Source organism: Trichosurus vulpecula, chromosome 2 (genome assembly GCF_011100635.1).
Source record: "Trichosurus vulpecula isolate mTriVul1 chromosome 2, mTriVul1.pri, whole genome shotgun sequence".
In the NCBI taxonomy this organism is placed as follows: Eukaryota; Metazoa; Chordata; class Mammalia; order Diprotodontia; family Phalangeridae; genus Trichosurus; species Trichosurus vulpecula.
In genome coordinates, this window is record NC_050574.1 from 193,086,249 (window position 1) to 193,098,387 (window position 12,139).

At 41.0% G+C, this 12,139-nt stretch overlaps 1 protein-coding gene across 1 annotated transcript in view; it reads left to right on the top strand.

Annotated features, from left to right (window-relative positions):
• The first annotated feature begins 1,103 nt into the window (after positions 1–1,103).
• FRY (FRY microtubule binding protein) overlaps positions 1,104–12,139 on the top strand; it is a 325,197-nt gene continuing 314,161 nt past the window's right edge. The window contains exon 1 of the mRNA XM_036743232.1: positions 1,104–1,539. Coding sequence (XP_036599127.1) covers positions 1,470–1,539 — 70 coding nt within the window. The 5' untranslated portion in view covers positions 1,104–1,469. The remainder of the gene's footprint in view (positions 1,540–12,139) is intronic.

Here is a 12,139-nt window from a genome sequence, read left to right on the forward strand (position 1 = left end):
ATTTATCTTGGTTTTTTTAGGGTTAGTGGCTAAATCCCACCCACACAAATGTAGCCAGTCATTACTAAAGTACAATGCCCTTTTTTTAAAATCCTACTCAGGCAAGTGAAATGATAACGTGAACCACAGCTAGCTGAAATCAGGAAACCTGAGAGCAAGAATTCATGAAGTCAAAAAGCTATTGTAGGGCAAAGGAAACTGATGCTCTTGTTTCTTACCCTCGAATATCAGAAAATGAATACATAAATAAGGGAGGTTTGGGACGATTAGAAATGAAAGCTTTGCGAGACAGATCCATTGTGATGTGGCATGCAGTGAAATTGAATAAACCCACAGGATGAGCAGGACAGAGAGAGAGAGACAGAGAGAGAGAGAGAGAGAGAGAGAGACAGACAGAGAGAGAGAGAGAGAGAGAGAGAGAGAGAGTGCTTCTCCATCCAGTACACATGGAGCCAGTGTTGTGGCTGCTTCTCTCAGTGATCGCTTTTCTTGGGGGAGGGGGTTGAGGAATAGTGACATAAAGTGAACATTTGACTGTGGCTGGGGAGGGGTTAAAAAAACTGAAGAAAAAAAGCCCATGAAAAAAATTATCTTCTTGTTCCCGATCTGCAATTGCTCCCGACCTACTCTCCTGCATCTAGGCTGACGGATGGATGGGGCTTTTAAACGTCACTGCAACCAGATCCACGGGTGCAGCTTCTGCTTTACCGCAGAGCGATGCAGTTGTGTATAATTCAGCATGTGGTGCCTGGAAACAGGCTGAGGGGGAAGTAGCTGACCAGAGGATGCATGCGATGTTCAGGGGAGGCTTCTCTGAAGCGAAGGGAGAGAGAGAGACCCACGGAACCTGGGAAATTCCGCCAGCTGCAGAGAGGGAGGAGACGTTTCTCAGGGAGGCTTCAAGTTGATACTGTGAGGAGGAGAAGGAAGGAGGTGCTTGGAGCTGGGTCACTCAGCCTCCCGGCCTCTTAAAGGGAAGCAGTTTGGACAGGAGGGAGGCTGCACCCTGGGAGAAGCCCAGCTAGCCCGAGCTCTCCCCTCCCCTCCTCTCCCAACCCCCCTTCTTTGAGATCATTGCATACTGTGCAGATAGCAACTACTCCGGGGGCTGTACCTGTCTGAAACGGAGCATGTGGACAGGCAGCAGGCATTTGGGGCCGTGGCAGCCCAGCAATGCAAACAGCAGCAGCTTTTAAGGGGCTGCGGGGGGAAACAGAAACCCAATAAAACTAAGTCCAGGAGCTGGAGGAGGAGCAGAGGCCAACCATCGCCCGCTTTTTAGCCTTTTCTTAGTATTATTTTTTAATGAGGACTACCTGCCAAGGAGGGAAGAAGCAGATCTGCAGAGCCTTCGTTTCCTCTCCTGACCTCTAGTTTACATCACTAACTGGTGACAGTCACATCTCCATACACAGTACCTGCCACTTCAGCTGCTCAGAATCATAGAAGCGTCTTTGTATGCTGCAGACATGGCTAGCCAGCAGGATTCAGGCTTCTTTGAAATCAGTATCAAATATTTACTGAAATCCTGGAGCAATAGTGAGTAGTAGAAAACTGATCTCTTTTTCATACTGTGTAATGTTTGCTCAATAATGTGGGTAACTCAGATAATAAAATCCCAAATTAGGTTTGGATACTGTTATTGCAAACCCAGGAAGTTTTGATTTTTTTTTAATTTTGCTTACATCTGTTGTAAAAAAAAATCAAGATGTCAGAGATTTAAATAGCTTTCATTAAGTGAAAAGGGTGTAATGGGATTACACTAGATTTTGCTTGATTAAATTTTCAAGTTAGACTTGCTTTCGGACTGCCTGGTACATCCAATACTGTGCATTCCAGGCAGCATTTCCTGCCTTGATGTTTATTTGATTTGTTCAGGCTTTATCTAAATATTTTGTGAAGTGCTGTTTAATCAAAGGGGTGTGGCATGGCTCTGCCAGTACTTTGTAATTATTTTATTATGGCATTATTCTCTAAGGAAAAAGTACTTGACATTCCCAAATCTGAGATTTATCATTTTGAGAATAGAAGGCTGTTTGCAGATTCATTTTCTCTATCTTGCCACTCTTAATTGATATTCAGACTCCTGTGTGGTACCAAAATCGAGGGAAAGAAATTTTCTCCCCATACAAAAACAAAAAACAAAAGCAAAAAAAAAACCCACCCAGGTATTTTCATGATATAGTTAGGGAGCCTTGTAAAATGTAAACAAGTGAAATTCAAATCCTTCCCCATTTATTACACTATTAGCATACTGTGGATTGTGGAGTTATATTCTGAGCCTATCTAAAGATTTTCAGGAATGTGGTATTTCATAAAAGAAAATCTTCAAACCTTTGCGATGCCAAAAGATGTAGTTAAATCAAAATCAGGCCTTCAGGTGATCCATGATGCCATCTATTTTTGTCTGGAGTTTAAAAAGATAGTGTCATGTCTCTTACCAAGAGGCTTTGTGCTTGTTTTGGTTAGAAGACCAGCAGAAATTTTAGACCTCTTAACAAAACCATGCTTCATAACTAGGCACAGTTTGGACTGCAAAACAATGTCTCCTAGAAAATTCTAATATTGGATTACGTACATGCTAATGATCACAGATCTACAATTAATTATCCCCTGCACAAAATAACCTGTGGCAATGATTAACCCCATGCAAGCAAAACCTATAGAGAAAAACCTATGGTTTAATCACTAAGAAAAAAATGAAAGCATTTCTACCTGGATGATAGGCTAGGATATTCATCTCTAAATGATATTCATAGAAACCATTTTTTGCAGGTCATTTTGTACTACTCGATTCACTATAGGGCTCATCTGTGGCTGTTTTTCTGCCATGAGGGCAAAAACTATTTGGGAATAATGCTGTTACCCAAACATCATTGCTTTATTTATTCTCATCATAAACCATTTAACTCAGATTCATCATCAGTGTTATATATACATTGTTCCTAAAGATGAGTCTTGGACTACTTTTTGATTAATTTAAAGAAATAGGATAGTAGAATGCTTTATGCCACTGACATAACAGTAGATACCCCAAAACTGATTGTTATACCATAAAAAGAAAGAAATTACTTGTGGTTTTATTCTCAATACTTCTTATTTTAGCCCTTATTTGAATATTCCCAAAACAAAGGCTAATTCTACTTTTCCTCTCATATTTTTGTCATCACATCATTATAAGTAAAGTGATGTTGTGACAATACTCAGAGAGCACTGGGATGTGTTTAAAAATCTCTCTCTCTCTCTCTCTCTCTTTCTCTCTCTCTCTCTCTCTCTCTCTCTCTCTCTCTCTCTCTTTCTTTCTCTCTCTGTTTTCAGTTTCATTGCACAGTACATTCTACAGATCACCCCATTCAGTCCCTCAGTCTTGTCTCTTTTCACTCCAGGAAATGTTTTTAAATGATTTGTGTATTCCTTTATCAAAATCAAGGTTTATAACATGTTACTCAAAACACTGTGCAATAGCCTCCCTTCTTTATTACACAAGAGTAAAATGGACATCTCTCTGATCTTTTTTTGTAGACAGATAGGTTTCTCAGCTCTTGCCTAAAAGAGAAAGAGGAAATAAAGTCTTTACCAAGTCTTTCTCAAGCTTGTTGCAACATTAACCAGTTTACAGTCCAGGATGAGCCTGCTTACCCAATTTTACATACTTTTCAGTGGCTGGTAGATAAAGGAATTTGTCTGTTCAGAAGACATGGTAAAACACAGAAGCCCCAGGGCTTGAAACTGCTGTGTTTAACCAGGTTTGGGGGAAGCACCATAGCATATGTGGCTGCCACACTTGCACATGCATGCCTCACATCATATTTTAGGGAAGCTATGGGGCCTGTCCACATACCTGAGAGAAGAATCAGCTCCCTAATTATATTACGGTTCCTGCCCAGCAGTAGGAATACCTGCAAAAATGCAATTACAAAATAAACAAACTATATGTTTATAATTGATAGCATGCCAAGAAGGTGGTGGTAGGAAAGTTGATTCCATAAAAGTTTCCAGCTTGAGATTTCGATTAATCTGGCACAGAGTGGAAAGAGCATTTGCATCTGTCTATCTGCACTTGCCTCTTCCTGAGACCAAGTTCATTAAATTAGACATTGCCTTCCACAATGTGTTAGTTATCTACACAGAGAATTCACTGTGTGACTTTTTCTTCCTCCTAAGAGCTGGAGCTGCTTTCTCCTGCATCCCTTTGATCTATGTGTGATACCTGGATAAAATGTTCTTGTGCTCACAAACAAAATATTACTTTACTATTACATTGTTGAGTCAGTCTCTCTCTGTCTCTCTCTCTCACTCACTCACTTTCTCCCTCTCTCTCTTTCTCTCTTTCCCCCCTGCTCTCCCCTCCAGTGTACACGCACGCGCGCACACACACACACACACACACACACACACACACCCCTCTACAGAGGTATATACCACAACTACCTGGATTAATCCCTTTACCTAGAATGTCTTTTTTCCTCCCCTTCTCTTCATCAGGGTTCAACACCTTCTTTTCCCTTCTCTATTTCACATCTCTTCAGCCTGCCCAGTGAACACTGGATAAAGCAGGAGGCCTCCATGGGCAACTAACATAGTGCAGTAGAAAGAATACTGGATTTGAAGTCAGATGATCTGGGTTAGAATCCAGCTATGCTACTTACTTGTGTGACCATGGGCAGGTCACTTCAATTTCTTCTTCTTTAAAATGAGAGATGGGACAAGATGATCTCCAAGGTCACTCTTAGTTCTGAATCTGTGATTCGGAGTGGCAGATAATAATAAAAATCTTTCCTGTTTGATTTTTTCCCCCTCAAGCCTACCTTTCTGGTTAAACGTTTTTCTTAGGCTAACATTAAAATGAGTTTGGCTTCTTTCAACACATACCTACTAGTCAAGGGTGGGTTATGGGAGAGGAAGTGGTTTGGGACTGATCTGGATAACAGTTTTCAACCAGCTTGGGCTTCAGAATGTACAGTAGAAAATCTACAGGTATATAACTGGGGGTTATATTTATGTCATTTTGAATGTAGGAATATGTTGCTTCATACTATCCTTAATGTTGGTTTATTAGTGTACTGCCTCTCCCAACTACATTGGAAGCATATTAGTTAGGAGCCAGTCTTTTTTTTTCTTTTTATGTCCACTCTTAGCTGTTAGTCATTTTAATATATGCTCATCAATGAATGAATGTAGGTGTATTTCAAAAACTCAGCCAGCAATGCCACCTTATTCTTTCTTCCCAGTGCTTCATTGTTCTTGCAAAGACTTTTCAGCTAGTCTAGTCTCCTCGCAATGGTCAAGATCTTCCAACTAGGTACAGGAATGTTTTAGGAACATATTAATTAACTCTTTCAGGGCTGGAGGGTACCATTTGGTAAATTAAATCCTACTTTTGAACTGCCTCTTCCTTGCTTTCTTGTTTCTTGCTTGCTTGCTTCTTCCTTTCTTTCTCTCTGTTTCTTTCTTTTTCCTTCTCTCTCTCTCTGTCTCTTTCTTTCTCTGTTTCTTTCCTCTTCAGCTTTGTGGCATGGAAGAGTTAATATGCTTTGCAAAGTCCATTGTGCCACAGGGAGGCTTCTGCCAATCAGAAGAATCTGACTCAGCACTTCTGAGTTGTGTTGTTGAGATGAGTTGTGGTGATAACAGCTCTAACTCTGTTTAACCCAGAAATGGAAAACGGTGTGAGCCCAAAAGAAATCATGCTATAGGCAAGTCAGAATTGAAAATACCATCCCTTAGCAGTGGCCCCCAGTGCATATATTTATTTAGAATATTGATGCTAATGGAAACCTAAAGCATCATCTCAAGGACACTGGAAGGGAAGAGAAGGGTTTGTGAAAATTTTACAGGATGCTTAAAGTGGTTTTAGACCCAGGCCTGATTGAACAGTGGAGGAATCCAAACAACACATTAGTACAATGAGAGCACAGCACAGCAGGTAGAACATTAGATTTGGAGCTAGAAGAAGATGTGGGTTCCAATCGTGGCTTTTTCAGAGGTCATTTAGGCAACCCTGGGCAAATCACTTACACCCTCTTCAGTTTCCTCATTTGTAACATGTCTCTTTTACCTCTCAATTGATGATCTTGAGTGATTGGCCTAAAGCTGAAGCTTGATCAAGTATTATACCTGCATTTCCAAGAAGCCTTCACTTTCTGTTCTCTTAATTCATAAGCAGCTGCCTGGCACTGCCCTTGACACTTAAGAGCATATAATAAAGATTTGCTATATGTCCACCCTCAAGTAATGCTGTAGAGACAGAGAAGACAGAAAAACCCATAGTCAACATAAACAGATGATGATAAAGAAATTCAATCATAGTCCATCCTTTCCTTCAGTAAGATATGAATGCCTATCCTGCCTGAGGCACTGCAGTAAGGACTATTTGACGGTATTTTAATGAGTGCCTATTGGTTGCAAGGTGCTGTAGGATCAGAGAGATGGTAAAGTCCCTACAAGGCAGGTAGAGAGGAAGAATCTTTGGATGTCAATTGAGAAGACCTGGGTTTGAGCTTTGGCTTTGAGACTCCAGGCAGTTCACCCCCCTCTCACTTCACTGCTCTGTAGAATGGGGGCAGTAATAACACTTGTATTACCTACCTCATCATGTAGTTGTGAAGACCAAATGAAATAACAGGTGTTGAGCACTTTTTAATACTAATGTAAATGAATATTAAGTGGTAGATGATGGTAAAACCATCCTGATCTGGTGTATGCAGAGCCAGCCTTGGAGTCAGGAAGATCTGTGGCATGGTGCAATAAAAATTAGATTTGGAGTTAGAGGACCTTGCTTCAAATCCTGTTTCTTCCACTTAGTATCTCTGTGATCGTGGATAAGTTATTCTAGGTCCCTGGACCTTAATTTCCTCATCTGTAAAATGGATCTGGACCAGATGACTTTTAAGGGCCCTTCTGGCTTTTAATTGCTGTACCTATGAACCTGAGTTTAAGTTCTTCCTTTGATACAAACTAGCTTTGTAACCATGGGGAAGTCTCTTGTGTTCCAGACTACTTAGGCTCCAGGACTATAAGTTGCAGAACAGTTACTGAACTGAATTGGTGTAGGGAGTTTCCTTACCTGTCCGATAAAATCACAGGCCTGGGCCGAAAACGAATGTGTGTATACATATACACATATATACTCATGTACACACATATATACTCATACACACACACACATATATCCAGGTGCATATATATGTGTGTATATATATGTATGTGTGTGTGTGTGTATATATATATATATATATATATATATATATATATATATATACATACACATTATATATATATACACACACATATATATATGTATACACACACACATATATAGGGAGGGAGGGAGCGGGGGGAGAGAGAGAGAGAGTGCGCGAGAGCGAGAGCAAAAGCTTACAATCTAATCAGGGACGCAAAAGATATATAAACAAATGTTAGAGGCTCAGAGGAAAGAGAGAGAGAGATTAGCGGGATGTTCATGGTGAAATATGTACCAGCCGGCCATTGGAAATGTGTATTTTGAAATATGATGGGTGTATGAATGAAGCAGGTCATAGGTATTTTGGTACTCAAGAATCTTTTGCTGCTAACATTTATAAATTAGAAATAACTATGGCCCTCCAGGATCTCCTTGTATTACTCTCCTGGCTTGATGTACTTGGCTTGTTTCCCCCTACAAAGCACAAAGCCACAAGAATGGTATGGACTTGATAGATACCCCTTAAGTGATTATCAGTGTCAGACCAGAGGATCAGAACTAGAAAGCAGCTTACAAGATTATTGAGTGAAGCCCAGCTTTTCCATTTGACAGATGCAGAAACTGAGACCTAGAGAGTACAGGGAAGTGACTTGCCCAAGTTCATATAGGTAATTGGAAAAAAAAAACAGAGCTAGGATTCAAATCCAGGACTTCTAAGTCCATATATTTCCACTATACTCTACTTACTGCCTCTCTCTTTTTTTTAAAGCTTAGAAGTTTATTCTTTGTGGTCACCTTCAAACCAGCTTTTGGGGGAGTGGGGTAGTAGGTAGGGTTGGTAGCTCACAAATTAATCCTTATGTTAAAGATACATACACTCAGTACTTTCCTAAATTAATATTGCAGATATTTCCTCACAGCTAAAATCCTACCTTCTACAGGAAACCTTTCCCAATCCCTCTAAATGCAAGTGCTGTTCTTCTGTTGATCATCTCCAGTATATAACTTGTTTGTAATGTAGTTGTTTGCATATTGTTTTCCCCAATTAGACTGTGAGCTCCCTGAGAGCACAAATTGGCTCTTGCTTTTCTTTGTATCCCCAGGGATTAGTTCTGTGCCATAATAAAGTACATAGTAGGTGCTTAATAAGAGTTTATTGGCTGGCTGACAGGTTAGCAGCTAGTCTTTTGAACTATGTTTTGGTTTTTTGGGGGGAAGACCTGAGGGGATGCTCTGAGAAGAAACGATAAGAAACATATTACAAGGAAATCATGCTTGTTATATGTTTCTTTAAGATTCTTAATGTTTATTTCTTTCCTCCATAAGTTTTTTTTAAAGATAATTTTAGTGGTTCAGGGAAAGAAAAATGCGTCAAAAGCTTTTCAAATCTACATCTCTTCTGTAATGGGGGTGATGCTTATCTCGTTGAGTAGAGAAAATTACTTTAATGTGTTCTCCTTCAGTTGAGAAACTGCTACTAACTCAAAATGACATATAGCAGTAGAGGCTAAAGAGAGAGCCAGGAATATCACAATCTGACCATAATCCAGAAATCTTACTTTAGCCAATAGTTTGTCTCTGTCCTCATGAAACCATTTACTGAGCTGGCGGCCGAGGAGTGATTGAATTTCCCTTTCTTTCCCTCCCTGTCTGACCGTGATGCTGCCTGGTGCAGTTATCATCAAACGCTGACATGGGGAAGAGGAGGAAGGTTAGGAGAAAAGGGAGCTGGGTAATGGAGATCCTAGTTCATCAGTCCCAAGATATTGCCAGTTTTCTGTATGCGGGTGTTTCAGGAAGTATAAAATTAAATGTCAACAGTAAAATCAACAAAAATAAAATCCTCAATATTTGTTTTTATTGTAAGGCCCCTGTAAACTGTAAAGTTTACAAAGTTTACAGCAGCCATAGGCGGTATCATTCAACAAGCAAGCACTTGTTAAGTGCCTGCTATGGACCAGGATTGGTGCTGCATAAAGACAAAAAACAGAACGGCCCTGACCTCAAGGGGCTTACCTTCTAACAGGGAGGCAAATTCACTAACATACATAAATATAAAACACGTACAAAAGGATAACTTTGGGGAGAAAGGAACTAGTAATAGCTGGAGGAGGCAAGAAAGGCCTCTTCTAGAAGGTGGCAGTGGAGCTGAGGCTTGATGGAAACCAGTATTGTCATACCTAGTTTACAGGAGAGGAAGCTGAGATTCGGAAACACTGTTTGCTCAAGTTCACATTGGCAGAGTCTGGACTTGAACCCAGGTCTTTTGACTTTATAAGCAGTGCTCTTAACTGCTGAAATGTTAGGAATATGTGCTAGCGATCTTATTTGTTATTTCTCTCTGCTTAATCCCCCTGGACAATTAAAACATACTGGTGGCAGATACGTATTTTAAGAAGTTAGAGAAGGATATTTTTGGTCAAAGACGTATATTTCTGTATGCAACTTTTAGTATTCCCAGCAGTTAATGTACCTCAGTATTTGATTTATCTCTTGGGTTTAGGTTATAGTCAAATAATGACATCCTTCTTACTATATCTGGGTGAATAGGTGGAGAGATAGACAAAAGCATTTATTAAGTTGCTTACCATGTGTCAGGCACTGTGGATGGGAGGCAGCACAAGACAGAGGCAACACGGGGTGGTGGAATGGACACCAGATTGTGAGTTAAGAGACTTGGATTCAAAACCTGGCTCTACTGCTTGCTAGCTGTGCAACCTTGACCAGGTGGCCCAAGATGCCCAAGATGTCTCTGGACCTCTGTTTCTCATTTCTAAAATGTGGCGGCTGAATTAGATGATTTCTGAGTTTTCTTTCATTTCTTAATCTATACAACAGTCTGTTTTTCCCTCATTGATATTTTCTCCCTCTCCCTCTCCCCCTCCCTTCCCCTCCTCTCATTCCTTTATCCAAAACTTCCTCTTTTCTCAAGATTCCTGCATGCCCTCCCACTCTGAAGAGGATTTCATATCCTACTTTATAGAAGCCAGCTGTAAGCTTCCTCTTCTCCTCATCTCGTATTTCCAAATCCTTCAACACCATCCTCCCATTCTCTCTTCCTTTACTTCAGCCTCCGATGAAGGGGCTTTTCTCCTGGCCAAGGCCAACCCTTCTACTTGTACTCTTTATCTAACTTGTCCTGGATCTTCCCCCTTGGATCATCTCTTTTTTCTTCCCTTTGCCTCTCCTCCTTTCCCTTCCCCTATCTACTGGCTACCTAAAACCATACCAAGGTCTCTCCTATCTTAAAAAAAAAAAACAACCTTCAATTGATCCACTAAGCTACCATCCTATATCCCTTCTTTCTTTAACAGCCAGACTCCGAGAAGGAGGCCATCACCTCAGCCCTTTGTAATGTTGCTTTCAAACTCCTCAAACAACTGAAATTCCTCTCTCTAAAATAAGCAATAGTCTCTTGGTCGATGACAGTGGCCCCATTGCAGTGCCCGGGCTTCTTAGCATGTCTCCAGTATTTAGTGTTGTTCACCCCGTCACTATTCTCTTTTCCCTAAGTTTTCATGACAGTCTTCTCTGCTGGTTTCCTCCTACTTGTATGACATCTGCTTCATGGTAGCCTTTGGTGAATCATCCATATCCCAACCCAAAGCCATGGGTACTATGAGTAGCCAGATGACTCGCCCACCACTATACATGGAATTAAGTGTATAGTAGCATTGGAAGTTGAATTCACATCTTTTTATGACACATCCAGAATTCTTTCAACTGCAAGAATCAATGGAAAGTCACCCAGTTTTATAAACTTCAGGTCATTCTTGTGTCTTCCTTCTCCTTTACTCCATATCCTATCAGTTACAAAGTCTCGTTGATTCTGCCTCTACCATATAGCTTGCATCCATCCCCTTTATATACCTACAGAGCTTCTATTTAAGGTTAAGCCCTCATCGTTTCTTAACTGGACTATTACAGTGACTTTATTTGGACTCACATCTTCTATTCTCTCTTCTCTCCATTTCATTTAGCACAAAGTGGCCAGAATAACCCTCCCAAAACACACGTCTGACCACATCACTCTCCATTTTAGGAATCTTTATTGGCTCCCTATTGCCTCTAGGATAAAATATAAAATCCCCCAGCTGTTGTTCAGTCATTTCAGTTGTGTCCAACTCTTCGTGACCCCGTTTGGGGTTTTCTGGGCAGAGATACTAGAGTGGTTGGCCATTTCCTTCTCCAGCTTATTTTACAGATGAGGAAACTGAGGCAAACTGAGTGAAGTGACTTGCTCAGGGTCACAAAGCTGGTAAGTGTCTGAGGCCAGATTTGAACTCAGAGAGAGGAGTCTTCCTGACTCCAGACTTGGTGCTCTGTGCGCTGTGGCGCCACCTAGCGGTCCATTTATCATTCACAATCCAGTTTCAACAACCTTCCCAGACTTATTTCATATTCTTCTTCATGCATTCATCATTCTGGCCCCAACTGGCTTCCTTGCTGTATGTAGCCAGAACTTGGCATTCAAATGGCCTGCCCTGTACCTCTGCGTAGGCAGACCCATGTTACTGGAATGCCCTCCTTCCTCGTCTTTCTCTTACAGGAGAATTCCTGGCTTTCTTCCATGCTCACCTCATATGCTGCCCCCTAGAGGACGCCTTGCCTAATCCTCCTCGCCCTTAGCTCTCTCTCCTGTATTTACTGATCCAACTTAGTGAATACACTATTGGAGTCAGCCAAACTAAGGGAGTCATGCAGAGCTGCATTCAAATCCTGCCTCAGGCCCTGAACAAGTCAGTCAACCTGTCAGCCTTAGTTTCCTCACCTGTAAAATGGAGGTGTTAACAACACCTACCTCACAGGGTTGGTTGCAATATATGTAAAGCATTTAATAAACTTTCGAGTTCTCTTTTACACATATACAGCTGCTGCATATGTCATTTCCTGGCCCTCTCCCCCCACCCCCAGTACACTGCAGGTTCCTTGGAGACAAGAACTGGTTTTTTTTTT